General features: G+C 28.4%; 2 protein-coding genes across 4 annotated transcripts in view; both read right to left on the bottom strand.

Annotated features, from left to right (window-relative positions):
* Positions 1-4647: 4647 nt before the first annotated feature.
* LOC129963490 (proteasome maturation protein-like) lies at positions 4648-11941 on the bottom strand. Of its 2 annotated transcripts, none has more exons than XM_056077901.1 (6): positions 11811-11941; positions 9768-9882; positions 8945-9005; positions 7929-8030; positions 6070-6166; positions 4648-4742 (listed from the first exon to the last, which is right to left on the bottom strand). In XM_056077901.1, exons 2-6 carry the CDS (start codon positions 9863-9865, stop codon positions 4666-4668), a joined length of 435 nt encoding a protein of 144 aa, XP_055933876.1. In that variant the 5' UTR covers positions 9866-9882; positions 11811-11941; the 3' UTR covers positions 4648-4665. The 2 variants fall into 2 exon arrangements, with proteins under 2 accessions (XP_055933876.1, XP_055933877.1); XM_056077902.1 differs by having other exon boundaries at positions 11769-11833.
* A 5931-nt stretch (positions 11942-17872) lies between these two features.
* The window catches only part of LOC129964004 (probable glutathione S-transferase 7), a 31291-nt gene continuing 27415 nt past the window's right edge, over positions 17873-21748 (bottom strand). For both annotated transcript variants that reach the window (XM_056078655.1, XM_056078654.1), the window contains 2 exons: positions 21096-21206; positions 17873-18176 (listed from right to left, as the gene is read on the bottom strand). In XM_056078655.1, coding sequence (XP_055934630.1) covers positions 17991-18176; positions 21096-21206 — 297 coding nt within the window. In that variant the 3' untranslated portion in view covers positions 17873-17990. The remainder of the gene's footprint in view (positions 18177-21095; positions 21207-21748) is intronic.

Here is a 21748-nt window from a genome sequence, read left to right on the forward strand (position 1 = left end):
ACTTGCTATCAGTTTGTCGTCAGCAAGAAAATACTTTTTAAAATTCTTTATCAGCATGGTTAAAAGATTTTCAATGGTTACAAACCATGTTCTTCTTCAGCCTTGTAAGTTTTAGTACAATCATCCATGAAAATTTTAAAATTGGTTTAACACAATGTCATTTATTATTTATGAATATCATAAAGGAAAAACTATGACGAAAATTAAATACTTAAATTGAAAGAATAATAATTAAAAAAAATGCCACTAATAAGGAACAAAAAAGTTTCCGTACGGTATTTATATAGTACATGAAACACCTTTTTCATGCTGACCAACTTGCCTTTAATGATGGGTAGGCCTTCCTTTGGCCTTTATCACTTCTCTCAAATGTTGTGGCATAATCCCTATCGTTTTTTTTTTTTCTTTTTTTGTTTGTTTTGTTTCTGGAGAAATACGACTCCAAATGTTTTGAATGACCCTTTTGAGTTCAACCTTGTGTCATATTTTTTTTAATTCACGACCGATTTCTTCCAATAAATGTCCTATAAGGATCAAATCGGGTGACTGGGAAGGGCTATGAAGCTGTATTTTAACATTATAGAGATATTACTCTTGACAAATCTTGGAGGTGTGCTTAGGATCGTTGTCCTGATGAAAAATAAAGTCTATTCAAAGGGACAGTTTATCTGTATTGGTTAAAACGTTTTGTTTTAGAATGTCAAGATACATATTTCCATTTATAAAACATAAATATCCGACAGCAGCAGCACTTATGCACCCCCATACTATATTCCAACCATCACCGTGCTTCACAGTTCCACATAAATTTTTAAGTTAACATATGCTGTTTTGATTCCCTCCAGATCATAACTCGACCATCTGATCCAAGGATATTAAGTTTTGATTCATCGCTAAAAAGGTCCGATTCCCAAAAAGATAGAGGCTTGCTTATATGCTTCTTTGTAAATTCGAGACGCTTTTTCTGTAGCAGCGACTTGTAACAGGCTTCTTACGGATCACACATCCATTATAACCTTTTTTTAAAATGACATTTCTTACAATTTAAGATGCGAATTAATGTTGTAATTAACCGTTAAATCAGTTGCAAGTTGAGGTGCACTAATCCGAGGGATTATCTTGCACCGTACACATGATATTTCTTTTATGCAAGCGATTTAACTTCGGAGTTCATCCGGATCGATCTCTATCCTCAAATGTTTACACATCACGGTATCTTTCAATAATATACAGCACTGTAGACTTTGGTTTGTAAGTCATTTCACTGATATTTTTCATAAATAATCCATTTTTTCACAACCGAATCACTAACTCTCGAATGGATTTCTGAATTTCCATTTTAAGACGATCAGCGAAACATTGGAATTACACAACTGTTGTTATGTCGTATTCTTTCTTCATTCTGACAAACCATCAAACTTCGAATATTTACTGTGGATTAGTTGTAGAGCACGTCAGGAGGAATTTGCATATTGCGTACGGAAACTTTTTTTGCATGATACTTCGTCATTTATCATAAAAATTGCAAACGGACTTGCTGAGTTTTGTAAAAAAGAGAAATTTATTATGAAACTCCCTTTTAAGACTCATATTAACAATATATAAGTAGTTTATAAAGATAAAAAGCAAAGATTAGAAATTATGCTAGTTCATTTTTATTTTAGTCTTCCGTACGGAAACTTTTTTTACCCACTATATGTATATTTGCTCCTTGGAGTCGAAGATTCAAGTTATTTAATTTCTCGAATATGTCGACGAAGTACCTCAATTTCATCACAAATAAACCATCGCGAAAATTCTCGGCCTCCGGTCTGTTTTCTTCTGCTAGGAAATTGGCGATTTCTTCTCTTTATTCATAAATATGTTTCAAAAATTTCCCACGTGATAACCATCTTGCCTCTCAATAAAATAGTAATGCTGAATATATTGAAACCCATGTCTTTACAAAGTGCGGAAAAGATTCTCAATTTCAGGGGTCTCATTTTTATATAATATACTACAGTTACAACCGTAGTAAACACAATATTCAGACCAGGACTCATTGCTTTCGAAGCCAAAGCTTCTCTGTGTCACGCAACTTCGAGAAAAGCTGACACTGTACATCTTCGGTTATATCGCCAATTCGACGAGAAACAGTATCATTTGAAAGAGGTATGGACTACAATTGTTTTGAAAAATTATCTCCAAACATAGTTTCTACAATCTCAATTACTGCTGGAAAAATAAGTTCTTCACCAATGGTGTGAGGATTTTTACATCTGGCTATTTTATATGAACTTTGTAAAATGCAATTAAAGCTTTTTTATTCACAAACAAAGTTTCTTTAAAAATTCTTTTTGCTTTTTATATCATTTTAATTTCAATTCGAAGAATTCTCTGGGTTTGTTTACGTACTCACTATGAAGCGTTTCCAGATGTCGTTTAAGTTTATTAGGTTTCAAGCTGTCTGCGGCCAACATTTTTGAGCATATGATACACAGGGGCCTTTCTTCTTCATTTACTTCAGCACTGGTAAACCCATAATTTAAGTATTCTTGAGAATATTTTCTTGATTTTATTTTCGGAACCACGCTCGTCTGTGTACTTGTTGATGCTTGACTATCGTCTAAGGCTTGCTTACTTCCGCTTAAAAATTTATCCATGAGTCTCCATAAATCTACTGCCGTGAATATTTAATATGGTGAAATGCAATTAACACGGAAACATATATAACATACACATTCACTATAGATTCGATAGCTATAAAAGGATCGACTCGAATGAGACTGGCTGGAATTGAAACTTGCGTTATCGAACATTTTCCTTCTTCCTATGAGAAAACATTTGCTCAGCGCATGCTCAAGACGGAATACGTCGTGTGGATTCCCTTCCACAAACATTACTTATTTTTTTTTCACTTTTGTTTAGTCATGCTTTTGTTTTATTTCTTTTATTATTCGAAAAAATGTATTCCCAGTTTCTAAATTTAGCTATCCCGTCTAGGTTAACTTTCATTAACGAATTTTTTTTTCTTACTTTCATATTCTTTTAACGTTATCTCCCTGTTTGGCTTTCATTTCAAATATAATATTTAAATTTTCCCCGCTTTCATTCATTTCATCTATTTACTGCCGGCTTGTCCAAAATGCAAGATGTGGTTTCTCTCCAACGTTGGCTCGCTTTTGCTTTGTTTGGGCAGTTAGTTAAAAATAATTTAAAAACAGAATCCAAAATACTCAATATACATTATTGTTATACATTTTATTGTACTCGGGGGGTGGGGGGGGCGATGAAAATTATGATTGAAAACTGGGCCGCGAATACTGAAAGGTTGAGAAACGCTGTATTAAGAGACCAGTAACTTAAAATGTTTAATTGAAAATTGTAGCGAGCGGTAATACTGGCGAACCGGCTGGTCGCCAAAGGCGGCTAGTAAACTATAAATAGTAGTTATATTTTTCTATCATTGTGGTAACTTCCCCATCGTTCAATAAATAGTTATTTGAAAATTATTTTAAGCAGAATATTTTGTTCACAAAAAATAAAATTTTTGGAAATCCTTCCAAGTATGCCTTTAATTTTACATTTCACTCATTTTTCTAAATCTGCTATTCAAAAAATTTAACTAACTAAAACATATCTAATATAAATATTGGAATGCATTAAAAAATTATTTCAGGAAATGAAAAGGATACAGAATACTGAAATAAGGAAATATAAAATTTTTTAACTTATTAATCTTCATCAGATAAGGACTTGTACTAGTCCTTATGGGATATGAAATCCCATTTTTAATTATAATTTATAGTAATCAATTTTTTTGACCTTCACATAATATTTTGATTCTATTATAAAACTGCTTCCACAGTGTTTATCTGTGATGTTATATAATGCATATTGTATATAACACTGAAAATATAGTATTTTATATAGTATATTATAATATAGTATGTATTCATATATATAAGCAAATTTCTCTAATTTGCTAAAAATGGGATCCCACTATTTCTGAATAATTGAATATATCTAAAATTTCTCCTTTTATGATTTATAATGTCATCTGCATAAATTGCAGCATATTATCATTGTTTTTTTACCCAACAGCCATGACTAAATACAATTGAAAATCATAGATTATTTAAAATTATAACATATATATATATATATATATATATATATATATATATATATATATATATATATATATATTAATTCTAAATTTCTGAAGAAACAAAAATAACATTTTAAAATTACCATTTACATTATCAGTAAAAATTGTGTATTATTTAATTAAAGTCATAACTTAAGATATATACCAGCCTACAAGCTCACTTAAGTGTTAAAAAAAAATACTAACTGTATTATAGAATCGTGCTGACATCAATGAACATTGTTTGGCAAATTTTATGAAAGTTTTTAATTTTTCCTCTGTTTTAATGTTTGCTTTCTCATCTTTCCCAGTATATGTTTACTAAGAAACAAAGAGATAATGGCCTAAGCAAAACCTTACATCCATTAAAATTATTCTTTTTTCATACATCTAAATTTTAGATTTGAATTTATACATTCAAAAGAGTCATTATTTTGATATTGATAGTGCTAGATACAAGATATTTGACTAGGCATTTTTTTATGATATTAAAAAAAAAAATTTATTTGACAAACACAAAACAAGTACATGCTCTTTTAATCCTTTGGAGAAAACAATACTTTTTCCATAACCATATGTGGTGATGCAATTGATTCAATTCCTTCTTCGGGATCTGTAAAACAATATAATGTTATATTTTGTACATAAAACAATATCTGCATTTATTGATTTAATTCTTTCTTCAACAACTTCAATTCAAACTAGCAAAACTCAAAACTTAGTTTTTGAGTTGTGCAGGTTTCTAATTTTTCTTAGGATCTAATTTCTGTAATTTTAGCTATCTTATATTCAGCTGCTGCATCATGTAAAAATTGCATTAAAAATTTGTTTACTCTTTTACTTGAAAAATGCCTTCATACATACGTGCACCTGTGCCTTTTTTTCTGCAACTCCATTGATAGTATTCCATTCAAATTCCTAGTCATAATTTTTTTTAAAAATGTAAAATCATTTAAAGATTTTTTTTTTTTTTTTGTCTGAGAATGAAGAAATGAATAAAAGAAGGATTTAAAGAGTAACTCTACAACTGATTTTACAAATATTTCTTATTTACGTCTAAAATAAAACCAGAAATATCAGAGAAGCTTCAAGTTACATGAAGATGGGGGGAAAAATTCATACAACATTAATCTTTTCCCATTAATCTCATGCATTAAAATTTAAAATAGGTTCAGCAAGCAGGTTATTTTGCTTAAAAGACCTTGAACATTGTCTAGGATTTTTGCAATATAACTGCAAGTGTATATCAACTAAAACAATCCGCATCCTAAACAATTACACATTTAAATTATAAAAATATTTGTAAAATATTCATGTCAGAAGAATCAAGTAATTTTCTTCACGTAACAACTGAACTAAAGGATACTGCTTTTAAAATATATTTCCTACTTAATTTCACAATTGTTCTCATTTGATGTTATCTATATAAAATTTGAGCAAGAGTTGTAAACTATCACAATTGGTTACATTTTAGCTATGATAAACACCCAAGATTACATATTATAATTAACAAAGTAAAAAAATGTGATTACAATGAATATTTATTGGATGCTGCCAATACATGATATCAGAATGGTGATGGTGAAAATTTACTACAGTAAAAGATACTGAAATTGAATAAATCTGACACATTTGAGTGTACTATTAAAAATTATTTTCTAAATTTCAAAATACACATTGAATATGAATTTTCAAATAAAATACCATTACTACTTTAATATTTTGGTTGCTATCTTATTAGAAATGTTTAAGTACATAAAAGAAAAATGCAAGCATAATTAAAAATATGGTCTCAGCCAGAACCGCCCTTCCTTTTAAGTTACTTAATTACTACCCTAATCAATTACAGAATTAAGAAAAATTATAAAAATTTTAATAAGAAACACAATTTTAAAACTTGTTTAATAAGAAGAATGAGTTATAATAAAATCCCAACTTACCAGTAAAGATGTAATCATCAAAATCAATAAATTCATCTCTCCCTTCAAGAGTCTCTAAAGCTATATTAGAACTTGGAAGAAAGGGGAGTCTTTGAGTCTAGAAAATACAAATAGAAAACTTTTAAGCATGGACCATGTTAAATAAAATCTACACCTAATATTTTGTCTGGCTAGAGTCACTCTGTATCCAATGACTCGCCTGGATTTTAAACTTTTAATAGGAAATAAACTCCTTCTATACAAATTACTGTTACATCCACTGATTAACAATGAATCCACCCCCTTTTTTTGTTGAGCAGCTGCAAAAACTTAGCCCAAAAAAACATGTAAAACAAGATGCTGGAAAAATTTCATGTGTACCTTGATATGTATTTAAAATAAAAATGTATGTAAGGATTTTAAAATTCTTTTAATTGAGGAATAATTCAAAAAACAATAATTATATATTACCAAATGCTGAATAACAGCAGCAATGAAGATAGAAAAGAAATTCCTACTTATGATGCTAAAAGTAAACAAAGTTGGAGAAGAACCCGGCAATTCTCTAAAAATACTGACATCTACCTTGACCTATTCTTCACAACTACCAGACTGATAAGCTAAGTTATCACTGCAACTGGCCAATGCAATTATTAAGAAAATGATAATAAGTCAAGTATTTTTTTCCACCCTACTTAATTCTACTTTTAATACACATTTTTCACCTATTCCCAGCCCAGTTAAAAATTTCTATGTTCTACAATTCTATGTTTAAAAATTTAAGCTCAGCACATATTATTCTTACCACTAACCCATTCATTCCAGCTTCTAAGCATTTCCTACCAAAGTTGAAACATTGGTTTTCCACTTTTAAATAAAAGATTATTAATATGCGAGAAGAAATTTAAACATTTAAAAAGCCCTATACAGTAAGAAGTCAAATATCAGGATTTTGATAAAAAGTTTAAAATTGTAAACATGTTTATTATTATTATTTTTTTTTTATTTCATGGGAATTTTTTGTAATTCCATTTCAAGATATATAAAACAGAAAAAAAATTACACCTGATAAATTTTTAGATTGGTACCTGCATTACTTTTCAAAAAATTCACCTTTTTCAAAAAGAAAAAAAAGTTGTTGAAGAATGATTATACAATGTTCCCAAGAATAATGGTAATTGGAAAATGCAACCATTGGCTTAACCATTCAATAAATCAGCTAGAATAGAAAATTGTCCAAAAGAGTTGGGCCAATAATGGCTGCAACGCAGAAAGTAATTCTTTGTACATTCAAGCTTAGTCATTTTAAAAAGATTCAGGTGCTAGATAGTTGCCAGTCAATATCTTAATATTTGAGAGAAAATGTAAGTTTCAAATTTAATTACCCCCTCTTTCTTTTTCTTTCTGAAAATTAATTATTATAATCTAGCTATCTGAAATTGTAGAACAATATTTTCAAAAAAGGTTGTTTTTTTTTTCCTTTTTAAATCAGCGAAGCAAAAAATTTGTAACGCATTTGGGTTACAAATTTACACAAAGAAATCAAATGCTTTTCTGGAGCCCTGAGTACTTACAAAATAAAATTCAAGAATCATGGGAACCCCGGGATATTTGTTGACAGAACCATACAGTTTACAAGCTTTGGAATTTATGTCATGGGATAGTAACCTAATAAGTGAAGGGTTTTTTATGCAACTTGAAGCATGATCTCAGTTGAATTATTTAGTTTTTATTATTAATTATGTCTAAGACAATTTAACTTTAGTAATACATCATCATAGTCATTATTTTTAAAAATTCACAGAGAAAATTAAATTTAAAAAATCAACAAAGCATAAATATCTTTTGCCTTTTTTCTTTTAAGTGGAAAACAAAAATACCTTTTTCACAGCATTCTTCTCGTAGATAATTCTTAAAGGTGCATGAATTCCTTGACAAGATTGCAGGTAAGCCAATCTCATTTTTTCAGCATTAGGTTTGAACTGAAAATAAATTTTAAAATAAAAATAAATATGTATGTGTGAATATGCACAGTACATGCACAGAAAATGAGGAATTAAATATAGTAATATAAGAATGCTATACTACAAATTTTCAAATAATCTTCAACTTGGCATTAAAAAAAAAAAAAAAAAACTAAAACTAAGAAATTTCAATGGTGGATATGTATATGAGGTTAAGATAAACAGTATATACTAAACTTAATTTTTTTTTTTTAATTAACTGCACAAGCTTTCTCATACAAGAGATATTCCACTCATAATTATTCTCAATCAATATTTTAACAAAAATTATCTTTTTAAACTTTTCACAAAATTATAAAAAAAAAAAATTAAAATAAGTTTTGATATAATAAATAAAAATGTTTCTATATATGTTTAACAATTATATATCCCTTCTATAAATAAATTGGTAAATTTAAAATTACTAATTTAAATTATATTTTACTACAATTTTATACAAAAAAAATAGCAAGGCAAGACATTAATATTAACATGTCATGGATAACATTATAATCATACATTACAAAAGATTCCCATGAAAGTCTTTTTCTGTAAAGAGTTAATATGCAATAATAATTTTTTAAAAAATCATTTTTTTTCACCCTTTACATATAAAATTATCTAATTTAATCTGTGAACACCATTATGATTTTATTCAAAATGGATTTAAATAAGATTTTTAAAAATGCATCAAAAACAAAAGATGTAATCCATCTATTTATATGAAATTTTAATGTATACTCAAATAAGAGTATTTACTAGTATATAGTATTATACTAGTAAAAAATGAATCTAAAAAGCCACTTTAAACAGTGAAACAATAATGAATTTTAACCCAAACAGCCTTTGCAAAAACAAAAATTTTCATGCATTTAAATTATTTAAAAACTTACCTTCTTTTCACTTTGTTCTAGAGCATGAGGACTACACAACTGGCCTCTAACAGACATAAATCTACAAACAGACAGTGAGTATAGTTGAAATAGGATAGTAAAATCTAACATAAAATAATTTTCAAAAATACTCCCCCCCCCTGATAGTTTTAATGTAAATTATATATATGTACAGGAAAAGAAATACATTATTAATGCTAGGTACTTTTCCATTATAACTACACAATTCAATAACTTTTTCTTTGTGTTGGTTGATTTACTTCAGTCTCCTTTTAAATCTGAGCTGAAGAATTTTATGCCCAAACTCTCTCATTCTTTCCAATCAAGAATTTTAATATTAATTTTTTATGAAATCATATTCTGAAGTTAACAATGATTAATATTAAAATTTCTATCAATTTTTTTAATCAAAAATTAATATTTTGCAAACTTTTTAAAAGTGAACACCTATTAAACAAGAAGTGTTTTTTCCTTTAAAAAACCATCCTTTAAGGTTCTTGAGAAGGTCAGATTTCTTAAGGGCATTAAGAATTGATCTTGTGAATATAAGCAAATTAAACTAAGTAGATATTAGTATATAATAAAAATTACAATTCATAAGAATATTAAGGTATATTAATACAGAAGCAAACATGACTAATTTTTTCTTAAATAAGGAAAATTCCATTTATTTCACCTTAGACAGGCAATTATTAGTGAGTCTACATCATTTTATTGAATAAATATAACAAAATCAATCAAAAATTCATTTTTTTATAACATAAATTTTTTTTACAATTCTGGAAAAGTTTGAAATATCACAAATTTATATTTTATAACTTACCCATCAGTCATGGTATTATACACAGAAAAATCTCCAGTTTCTTTAATCTGAACTTTTTCAGCAACATCTGGTTTGGGTTTAAGTGAAGGGAGGTCCATGTTTAAGCAGTATAAAACTGAAATGCATAAAAAAGATAACATTAGCTGATTTTTGTGGCTGAATGCCCATAAACTACTTTTAACATATATTTTAATAAGTGAATTTTAGATAAACATATTAAAATGCATTAATTAAATATTTCATGAAGATTTAATAAATGAGCTTTACAAATTAAAGAAATGCAAAGAAATACTTCATAACAATGATTCAGAATAGGTATAAAAACCAAGAGATAGTTCTGAAGTTGCGAAAAGGACATAGCAGCTTCAGATTCTACTTTGAGCAAATATTTATAAATTAATTGTAAATCAAATAAATTATTTAAGGCAAAAAAGCATATTTTTCAATCAAGCATGATTAAGTTAACTATAAATCAAAGACAATAATAAATAATCAAATGCAAATTTTTGTCAATTTTTAACAGCATAATCTAATACAGTACTCTTAAAACCAATAAATAAGAATCTTGTTACAATGGAAAAAGTCAAAGTAGATCAAATAAACAAACATCTTTTACACTGATTATACTTTCGTAAAGTCAAATTTTTTGAACGAATTTATCCTTCAATATTATAGCACAATTCTAATTAAAACTTTTACATACTATCATAGAATAATTTAAAATAAATACCAAAGAACAGAATGGCATGAACATTCAGTCATTAGCTATAGAACATCAAGTAATGCAACAGTGAAGCTATACTGACTTTATTCTTGGTTTCCCTATTTAACTGAAATCACAGACCAATACTTATAAATTTGAACTTAACAGTATGGTGCAATAACCATAACTGAATATTTTTTATAATGATTTACCATCACATGTAATAATTTAGACATCTCGTAAACATCTAAGATGGAGAAATTTTGGCATTTTTATTTTTTTAATGCTTGGCAAGAAGCCACAACAAAATTTTAAATTCTCACAAATCAAAGTAATGAATATATATATACAATTAGCAAATAATAATTCAATGATAAAACAAACTAAGCAGATAACATAAACTAATTATTTCTTCCAAGATTACAAAAAATTATGGAGGAAACATATACTGGCAATTGTTAAAAAAAAAAAATGATATCATCGCTGTAAAAGTAAAATTTTAAATATATTTTTAGTCATAATACATCCAAATATGACCGTACAAGAGAATTGAATGCTTCGTGACAAATTGTAATTTTTAAGGCAATGCATCACCAAATATATTCATCTGTCTCTTAATTTCTAATATTATTAGTTAATTTGGAATGTTTTTATACTTAATCTTAATTTTTACCACCTTGGCAAGAAATATAGTCAAACATGTAATAATCATATTCAATTTCGTATTGTTAATCAATCTATTCAGGACATGAAAATTTTTTGTCACCTGATTAATTAACAATAACTTGAAACTTTTATAGGTTAGATTTCAAGATTTTAAACATTTAAATTATAAATTCCAAACTATTAAACCAGAATCTAATCCAAACTTACAAAAACTGATTGTGGAAACGCAATATGAATCACAATATACGCTTGTATTGTTTTTTAATTATTACTTACATAGTTTAATAAACTATTAAAAAAACAATCAATGACTATGCATATTCAAACTTATGAATGAGCTTTTGAGATTCCAAAATATTAAGAAGATAATTTGTTTTAATATATTTTTAATGAAAACATAACACCAGAATGCTAACATAAAACCATAAATCAAATGATATTTACTAAATACATAAGAAGGCTAATCGCATCCTCTCTAAACAAAGTATGCTTTGCAAAAATTAAAATCAGAAACACCAAATGACAATCCGGAATGAGAAAAATAATTCACTGTTAGCAATTGAATTTTCAAACTACTAAAAAAGAAATCGTACTGAAAGCAATAATTCAGTTTATAGATTTTCATATATTACCTCAATATATAATAAATGCAATCGTTTATTAAAGAAACTTACCGCTTTAAAAATGGAAATAATTATAAACTTCGCTTAGTCACTTTCGAAAACAATATGTTTGACAGTTACAGTTAATACTAAAAATTTTTAGTGAATTTGAATGTCTATCTGCATTTAAAGATGCATAATCCACGATTTTTTTAATAACAAATAAGTTTGTTATTCTTAATTTTAAATATTTGTTCCAAATATCTGTTATTTCAATCATATTATTAATTAAAAATTATTACTTAGTATTAAATATAAAATTTATTAATTGTAATTAATATTTAATTTACTTAGTTAAGTACCATGTGATTGAATTTATTTATCTATTTCAGCTTACTTCTTAAATTTGATTTTTTCCAAAACTATTTATTTAATTTCTTTATTGGAGTAAACCATTTTCAGAAAAATTTGAATTAAATATATGTGTCATTTCTTTAAAATGTTTGCTTTAATTCTATATTCTACCAATAAATGGTGCCAGCAGTAAACATAATATGTGCAAAGTCATGTCACAAGCAATTAAAAATGATTTGTATGAAATAGTGCATCATCAAATGCGAATATCGGAAAGTCAAGCTCATTCTCATGAACTGGAGCGGTGACTTCACTAGTGAAGTCACCGCTCCGATAAATTTCAGTGATATGCAATTCAATGATACGATAATTCCAAGAATAACCGGTCCATTCACTTTTCAACCCATTCACAGATTTCTGCCTCTTTGAAAATCACACCCCTCTTTGAAAAGTATTAATCACTGGTATTTATAACTTTATGATATTGATTAGGTAACAACCGCTCGTAAAATATTCGTCATCCCTACCTGTACTGATGCAAAATATTAATTAATTATATAAATGATTAATATTAAAAATGTGTTAAATAAAACTTTGCATGAAATAACAAAAGAGAGGAAAATAATGTTGTGGTTTTAGAAAATTTGCATATTTGATGTATGGAAATACTAACAAAAAATTGCAGAAAAATTACATTTTCTTTGTGAGCAAACGTCATTGACGACGTCATCATAAATAAAAAAAATCAAATTGTCACGAAATCACTAAATAAACATTGAAAGTAGCCTCCTCGAAATTTTATCAAATATTTTCTAAGAACGATGTTATCTTTCTTCCACCATAAAAGTTGAGAACCCATAGGATAGGGCGTGAGCGTCGTGCTCCAATTTTTATTTTGTGTTCCACACGCAGTTCGTTTTCTGTTTCATAACATAGTGGGAAAAACCGAGTGTGCATTTTAGATGTTCTTTTTTCGATCAATTAAAACCAAAATTTGACACAAAAATACAGTTTCAGCAACAACATGACATACCAAATTCCATTCCTTTTTGCGTTTGCCAAATATCGATTTTGTATGAATGCAAATATATAGACTGATAGATGGTCTGTTCCGTGAATGATTTAGTAGAAAATTTGATTAACTTAGATACTAGCAATATGTGCCAATTTGTTTTTATCTACTTCTTTGCATTTTTGTTTATCAGTTTCATATGCATAATAAAAGACAGATATCACGTTGATGGATTACATCAAACTTTAATACAAATCTACAAATTTAATGCTAAGATTACATACCAAATTTCAATCGTCTAGTTCGAAATGCTTTTGTGTCATCGTATTCGCAATGACAGACAGAGGTTATAAATCCATAAATGCGTTTATCGAATTCGGGGAAGTCTGAAATATGGAAATTCGAATCTACACTTTTAATTCTATATATATATATATATATATATATATATATATATATATATATATATATATATATATATATATATATATATATATATCGTCATTGACGACGTCATATATATATATATATATATATATACCAAATTTTATTCATTTTTTGCTTCCCTGGATTATTTTGTATAATACTAGAAAAATTTAGTAAAGCAATATTACACGATATTGTTTTACAATATTGAAATACTAAAATATAAGCACTCTTTTATTATATTCCCCAATGTTAGGTTTGAACAAGGTAAAATTCAGGAAAATAATAATGTATAATATTGAAACAGCGTAAAATGTAAGACTTCAACTACATGAATCATTAATGGGTTTCGATATTGCAGAATATAATTTCTTGGTATCAATCAAATTATTTCCCAAAGCCATAAATGTTCTGAAAATGACTTTTAATTCGAATATGTAAGAAAGGCGTTAAATTTTTAGCGCATATCTTGATTAATTTTTAATTTAAATTTACAATAATTCTGTTTTCCACTTTGCTTCTGATTCGAACCATAGACCTATTTTTAATTGAGTTTTTCACTCGATGGAAATATGCACCTGTACATCAAATTTATGATAGACTTTTTAATCTAATAAGAATATTAAAATTTCAAATTATGACTGTGATTTAAAATAGAAAAGTAAATTATTTCACTTGTAAGTAAAATTGATATTAGAATAAGTTATGGAAGTTAGGTTCAAATGTAATAACTTTTAAATATGTAGAAAATTTTTTTTTTTAATATTGTTTTTCAGAAATTATATACCGTTTTTTTTATATTTATGAAAATTAAAATTTCAGTTATTTGTACAGCAAGGGCTGGTCACCAAAATTCTTCATAGTTTGCATAGTTTCAGAAAATAGCATTTAAAATAAAATGGCATTAAAATCTATGTAAATGAAAATATAAAGATCAGTGTAACTTCCAAAAAAGGGGCTAAGAAATAAAATTCAAAGGGTTTGATAAAGAAAACTACTCAAAGTTTAAGAATATTAATTGAGAAATATATATGATTTCTGAAAAAAAAACACTGACTATTTAGCATAGTCACCTACTTTAATGAAATGTTGTTGTTTATAATGGCACTTGCCATGGACAAGCTCGCTGACAAAGTCAATGATTTTAAGCCAAATGGGCGTCTCTTATTTTAGTAGCGCCAACTAGGACCAAGAGTGCGTCTTAGCCACTCACGCATCACATTCGCTTGCACAACCCCTTTTTACATGGGGGTACATTCACGCATCTCACAGATAGAATAGATGAAGAACATCTAAACGATTTAATTGAAATTTAAGATAGCGAATATCTCGGTGTACCAGCTAGTCTAGCTTTGTGGTGTAGCTAATACAAATGTTTCAAGTTTTCTAATAATTTTAGAGAGAGCTTTTTCGTTTTGATTTTGAAAATTTCTTTTCTATTAAAAATTTATTATTGTTTAATTTTATTAATAATTATCAAATTCTGAATTTGATTTGTAGTATAACAAAAATATTATAAATAGACGGCTTTCAATATACATAAAGAATTATAAAAATCTGCCCCTTGCCTCAAATTTTTCTATCATTTATTTCAGGAGTTATTAAATATTCTGAATTTTTTTTTCTATACAGACAAATTATGAAAAGATACAAGGAGTTATCCGCATTTCACAGATAACTGTTTCACCTTTTAATAAATTGTTGTAATTTCTTTGTTTAAAAAATAAATCAAACTTAAAAGCTGAAAAAGCTCTGGCTCCGTGAAAATGGTTTTTTTTTTCAAAAGCAATTACTTTTGTACATACTTCTTTAATTTACTTTTATAACAAATAAAAAGATTCGATCGGAAACCTCTCTTTTAATTTAAATTACATTATCATCCAGAAACTGTAAAGGATTAATTTATCTAAAATTAGAGGATCTATTCAAAATTATTTTTAGTAACTAGATGCTATTTCATCTAGAACAGAGCTCCTTAAACGATATTTCATCATCATAATTTGCCAAACTTATTCAGTCTTTCTAGATTAATGGATAAAATGTCAATCAGCCAACACAAACGTTCAGGTTGCAAAACCCAAGGTAAATCGCAAATGACGGAAACAGATAGATGCCTATATAGATAATTGAAGATGAAATTATTTTTCTATCCTAATAATGAAATTTCAGATTTTCAGTATTACATAATACTATACAATGCAGAATAATATTGCTTAATATTAATTATTACTGCATATCTTTATTCAATATGGTAGAACATTATACTATATTATATAACATTGCTCAATATGAAGAAAAAATATCGTGTAATATAAAATTCTGACATTTTACATTGTTTCAACATTGGTAAAATATTATAACATTTTTGCAAATTTTATGAGTATTCTATAATTAACTGTTTTTATTTTACTTCTTTTAATTTCCTTCGTTCTTTTCTCTTCATTTTCTAACATTAATTATTTTTACTTTGAATAAATAAAGAAATCAGAAACAAAATATCAACATTTACATCCAAGTTACCTGACCATTTGAGGTAAAACTGTAAAAATGAATAATAAACTATTATATCGTATTGTTGAATACACAATATCATATTATTAAATATAATAATATCTCCATAACGTAGAAAAATGTGGAATTTGCTACAGATATCAATGTATGCATGAAAGTGTAGGAGGTGAAAGTAGAGATGAGTGGAGACATCAGCAACATTTTTAAATTTAGATACTTAAGCATCAAAATTATCTTTAAAAACAAATAAAAAAGGTTGCCAAAAATATAACAAGAACAAAATAGTTTTATCAAACAAGTTAAAGTAGTTCAGAATCTTACTATTCCCGGAAACGAAATTGTTTGTTCTTCAGTTAATTTGGGTTCATAAACTCCAGAAAAAGTAAATTAAATCTTTTGACATTTTATGTAATTTTAGAACAAATTTCTTCAAATTTATTGTTAAAAGAGATATTTAAATTAAAAATAACTTTTATTTCTTTCTTTTAACTATAGGGAATATAAAATAAAAAAAAGTTCTGAAAATAAATTGAAATATTGTTAGTTATTATTATAATTATTGTCATCGATTCCCCAACAATAATAATGGAATTTTCTAAAAATATGATTCAGCGTCTAAAGAATAGAAGACATCGATCTTTTAAAAATTTTTAAGAAAAAAAAAAGGAAATTGCAATTTAATTGTATATTAATAATACCAGGTTGGTCAATTTTTGCCTCATAGTAATATACTTTTTCAATTTTTATTAATTATTATCATGTTGGAACATAATATTATTTTTGTTTAGGGTTTTTTAAGCCACAAAATTCAAGGGCAGAAAGTTGGCGATTTATCACTTTTGAAGCATCAGTTTTTCCCTTTTAAGATTATTAGAAAATGATGAAGAAGGTTGTCACATTTGGCGACTTATCGTCGACAAAAAGTTACCACGTGGCGCGAATGTCCACCATGTATCCGATTCTCCTGTTTGGACAATAAAGGGCAGTGTCGTAAAATGTTATCGCCAGAAGAAGCACAGAGAAAAAAATGGAAATGAACGCGAAATAGCGAGGAGAGATATCGAAAATTACCTAGAAATTAGAAAATTTTTCTAGCTGGCAAAAAAGTTTTGGAGCTCGAATGATTTTGAGATGGGGGAAAAACATCGCTTTTCTAAAAGTGTACGATTGCGCACTACAATAGTAGCGTGATTCTTCCAAACCAGTTTAAAACGGATGTTCACAGACACAAAAAAAAATCTGGTTTCGAGAAAAAGTTTTGGCACCCGAACGATTTTGAGATGGGGGGGGGGGGACGAGAGAGAAAAAAGAAAAAAAAACTTCATCGTTTTTTTAAATATCGATGCATGCGTAACTTGATAGTCTCGTGTTTGTTTAAAACCGGTTTAATCTGGTTTAAACAACTATGAGAAAAATTCAAGTTTTTTTCACTAAAAGAAAATTTGGCCTCGAGAAAAAAATTTTAGAACCCGTTTGTTTTTGAGATTATCAAAAACCCTGGTTTTTCTAAATGTTGATGATTGCTAAATATGAATCATGTCAGAACATGAGGTTTTTCTGTCGGATTGATACATGTGACTTAAAAAAAATAATGTTCCCACATGATAACTTGAAATTTGCGATAGCATAGTTAAATTTTTAGTTTTTTTTTTTTTTATTATTGATCAAAAATGTGAAACGACAGCCAAAATTTCAACAAGATTTTTAGAACAGACATTTACATATTTATTTGCTACTGTTTGATTTTAAAAGGATGAATTCGGATAATTATAGCAGAATAAGATCTTAAAACATAATAGTGTCAGCATTTCCACAGATAAACATAACCAACTTGTATTAATTATTTATTGAACAATTTTTTTGGAATTATACATTATATCATTTATTCGCTAAAAAAATAAGAAACAAAACATTTTGATCACATTGAAAACAACACAAACTATTCTTTTTTACATGCTGTTTTTTCTAAGAACAGCTGAAGGCGCTAACTCAGTTTCTATGAAATGGGAGACCACTTCGTTAGCTGTAACTTTATCCACGAAATTTTTCAGATGAGGATACTTCTCGAGGAGTTTTGGTTGTCTGATTTGCATTCCAGCGAATGTCAAAGCCACTCCCAGATCGCACCATGTGAGCTGCAAAAAGTACATGCATTTTTAGAAAAAGATTCTTCATTTAATTTATAAAAAAATATGGAAAATACTGAATTTCATTGGGGAAAGTTTTGAGATACAGAAGAAAAATCGTTCGAAAGGAATTGTTACGAAATTTCCGGGATTCGTTTGGATAGTGGGGGTTATATGGTGTGAAGAACGCTCAATCACCAGGCGGCAGTAGAAAATAAAACAATGACGTTTATTTACACGATGACGCACAGGACATCACAAAGACGACAACTATATGCAGCACAGAAGACGATTATCTTCAGCCGAGACGTGCAGCATACAACAGTATACACAACAACATACAACAGTATACACAGCAGCATACAACAGTATACACAGCAGCATACAACAGTATACACAGCAGCTCTACTCCGTCGCTGCTCCGCTAGTCCCCGGAAGACGAGTTCTTCACCGTCGCTTCCGACTACTCTTCGACTCCACTGGTCCACAACTCGATTCAACCCTGGTTCACAGCTACGACTCCGTTCTGGTTCACCACGACGACTACTCTTTCGCTTCCGACTACTCTTCGACTCCACTGGTTTGCAACCCAATTCACCACTGCCCGGCAGCTGCGAGTGCTTCCTTTTATAGGTCTCAGGAGGCGGGGCTAGAAGCCTCTCAACCAATCAGGAACGTTCGAGGCGTATCTCCGTTCCTACTGGAAGGATAGAGAAAATTCTCGATGTTTCGGGTATAATCTATTTTGGCGCCAAATTCGCCAAATGGTCGCCAAGATATGGGACCTCCTATGGAACCGACTATGCTGGGAAGCAGCATCGCAGGTTCATAACAGAATATAATATAAAGGACAACTATTTTTTTTTAAAGTATATTCATACGTCAATAATTTCTATAACTTATTTTTAGTTATGAAGAGTGTAAGAAAAAAGTAATTAGTAAGTTTATTATGTTTAGCGTTTAAGCGTTTTACTGTATACTAAAAACATTCACTAATTACTTCAGTTTAAATATTCATAATTTTGACTGATAGATTGTTATGATGTAAGTGTAGAGAGCATGAGTATTATGATAATACCAAATATAAACCTAGAGTTTTCGAGGAAAAAAAAAACTTCTTTAACATCTAAAATATTCACGAAAGTATTGCCAAGCAAGTAAGATAATATTCGGAAATCGGAATCTAGGATAATATTCGAACTTTAACAAGGATATACATAGGTATTTGTACAATAGTTGTATTTAAAACATTCAAAAAGTAAGATTAGAATAATTTTACTTTTCTTTTATTATTTTTATCTGCTAATCATTTACGATATTCTATTATTTATTTAAGTGTAAATTTTGACATTTTATATTGTAACCAACCAAAGGAAAAGTACAAATTAAAAATATAGAAGAAAGTAAAGAAAAAATACAAAACATCAAAACATTTCCATATTGAAATATACATGATTATATAAAAATTTAGATATCGCCGTTTTTATTAAGTACAATTATTGATTTAAATAATTGCTAATTACATAATTTTTTACTTTTATTATTATTACATTATTTAGAATTTTTTTCCCCCGACTGGAAACAAATGCCTATCTTTTATGGTTTAGAAACTGGTTATTGGATCCCGATTGTATACTATAGTATATATAACATATTTATATATATAACAATTATAGTATATAACAATATTTACTCGTAAGTAGAAATTTTTTTAATGCAATTAATTCTCTTATTGACCTAGTTTTACTCACTATTAAATCATCCCCTTCATGAGTACTATTTTGTACATTTACAAAAATTTATTTATCCCAACCTGCCAAAGTACCCCGGAGGAATATTTTCTTTATACAAGATATAAACATAAGTTAGGGTTACGAGTCTGTAATTTTGCTTCTCTTCATAGCTAATCTTGTAGTAAGGAAGAGAGTTTTGCAGTTAACTCTATAAGATGCTGAAATATTGATGAGTCAATGACCCTCAGCCTTGGCGACAAAAATGAAGAATACTGAATATTTGAAAAATTGACGATATATCACCATTAGGACTCATGTTTAGACGTTTGTTTAAGAAAATTCGATTCTGTCACGGGAGCTATAAAAGTAGAGGCGTCCAGATGATTGAAAGCAATCGAGTCGAGCTCAAGCGAACATTTGAGAGAAAATCTCGCTTTTCAGTATCGAAATCCTTTAATTTCTCTCTGAATGCTTTATAATGCTGCAGCTGTTAAAAAGCTATTTGTTGCTGATGTGCTGCTGTTTATTGCAAGTACTATTCATCTATATTTTGTTATTGTCCGTTCTTGTAGATTTAAGTTCATTATCTTTAGCTGAACCTGTTAAATTTTTTCACCATATTCACACTGAGCGGATTTATATAATTTTTAAGCCGGCGTACTGGCATAGGGGTAGCGCGTCTTCCTCGTGATCTGGGCGTTCCGGTTCGGGAATGGTTGTTTTTCTTCTGTGTTCTATATGTGAGGTGTGTGAATGTCTCCCCCCCCCCGTAAAAAGAGGTTGTGCAAGTGAATGTGACGCATGAAGTAGTTAAGTCGTACTCTTGGCCCTAGTTGGCGCTATTGGAAAAACAAGAGACGCTCACTCGGCTTAAAGCACTGACAGATAACTGTCAGCGGGCTTATAAAGTGCCATAAATCACAACAACAATAACATATAATTTTTTTACAATATTTCTCTATATTAACAATATTTACTCGTAAGTAGAAATTTTTTTAATGCAATTAATTAAAAATACGAATGAGTCACGCTTAAACGAGATTGAATATTGACTTTCAGAAACGATATTATATATGTAAAAGTATGAATAGTTTTACAAGTTTTCTTTACGTATATGTACAGTAAATTATGTTTCAATGATTTTATGGAATAAATATTTTTAATCTTTAAAAGATTTTCTAAATTTTAAGATTACCTGTTCACTTGCTAAGTATCCACTTTTGAGATCAGACCTCTCTAGGAACCTCTCATACTTTGCTAAGAATCTTGGGACGTCTTCTTCAATCATCTGTTTGAATAGGGCGATCTGGAAAAAAATTTAAAATAATTTTTTATGTGTATTGATATTTTTAATATATATATAGACATTGTATCAAATTTTAAGTTTTAATTAAATATAAGAAAATAAAAATAGAAGATAATGAATTACTTTTCAATTGCCGAATTTCCCGATTTATAATGCAAAATTAATTCAATATTGTCTTGATCAAAAAATTAAAGATTTGCAAAATTCAAAAAAAAAAAAATGATGGCAGAATTAAAAAATAACAATGTTCAAATATTTTACAACTGTTTTAATATGTACACACACGATACTGTTTTTAAATTTCGAAGTTCAGCTTCATGCATTATTTTTAGTTTATTATTTGATGAAATATAACATCTTCTTAAAATTGAGAATTTTATGCAAATATATTAGTTTAGTTTAGTTATTTTAACGTCCCGTTGTAAAGCAACACTAGGGCTATTTTGGGACGGACCTCGTAATTTTAAACCGCTGTCAGATGATGAGGGCGACACCTGAGCTGGCACCCCCCTCTCCACACCATACCACATCAGCGGGAGGAC

The sequence above is a fragment of the Argiope bruennichi genome, chromosome 3 (assembly GCF_947563725.1).
Source record: "Argiope bruennichi chromosome 3, qqArgBrue1.1, whole genome shotgun sequence".
In the NCBI taxonomy this organism is placed as follows: Eukaryota; Metazoa; Arthropoda; class Arachnida; order Araneae; family Araneidae; genus Argiope; species Argiope bruennichi.

What these genes read in the sequence shown, in the direction of transcription:
- LOC129963490 (XM_056077901.1), bottom strand. Translation starts at nt 9,865, where the DNA reads ATGGACCTCCCTTCACTTAAACCCAAACCAGATGTTGCTGAAAAAGTT. An exon ending in TATAATACCATGACTGATGG is followed by an intron (nt 9,006 to 9,767) that starts GTAAGTTATAAA and finishes GTCTGTTTGTAG; the next exon opens with ATTTATGTCTGTTAGAGGCC. An exon ending in TAGAACAAAGTGAAAAGAAG is followed by an intron (nt 8,031 to 8,944) that starts GTAAGTTTTTAA and finishes ATTTATTTTCAG; the next exon opens with TTCAAACCTAATGCTGAAAA.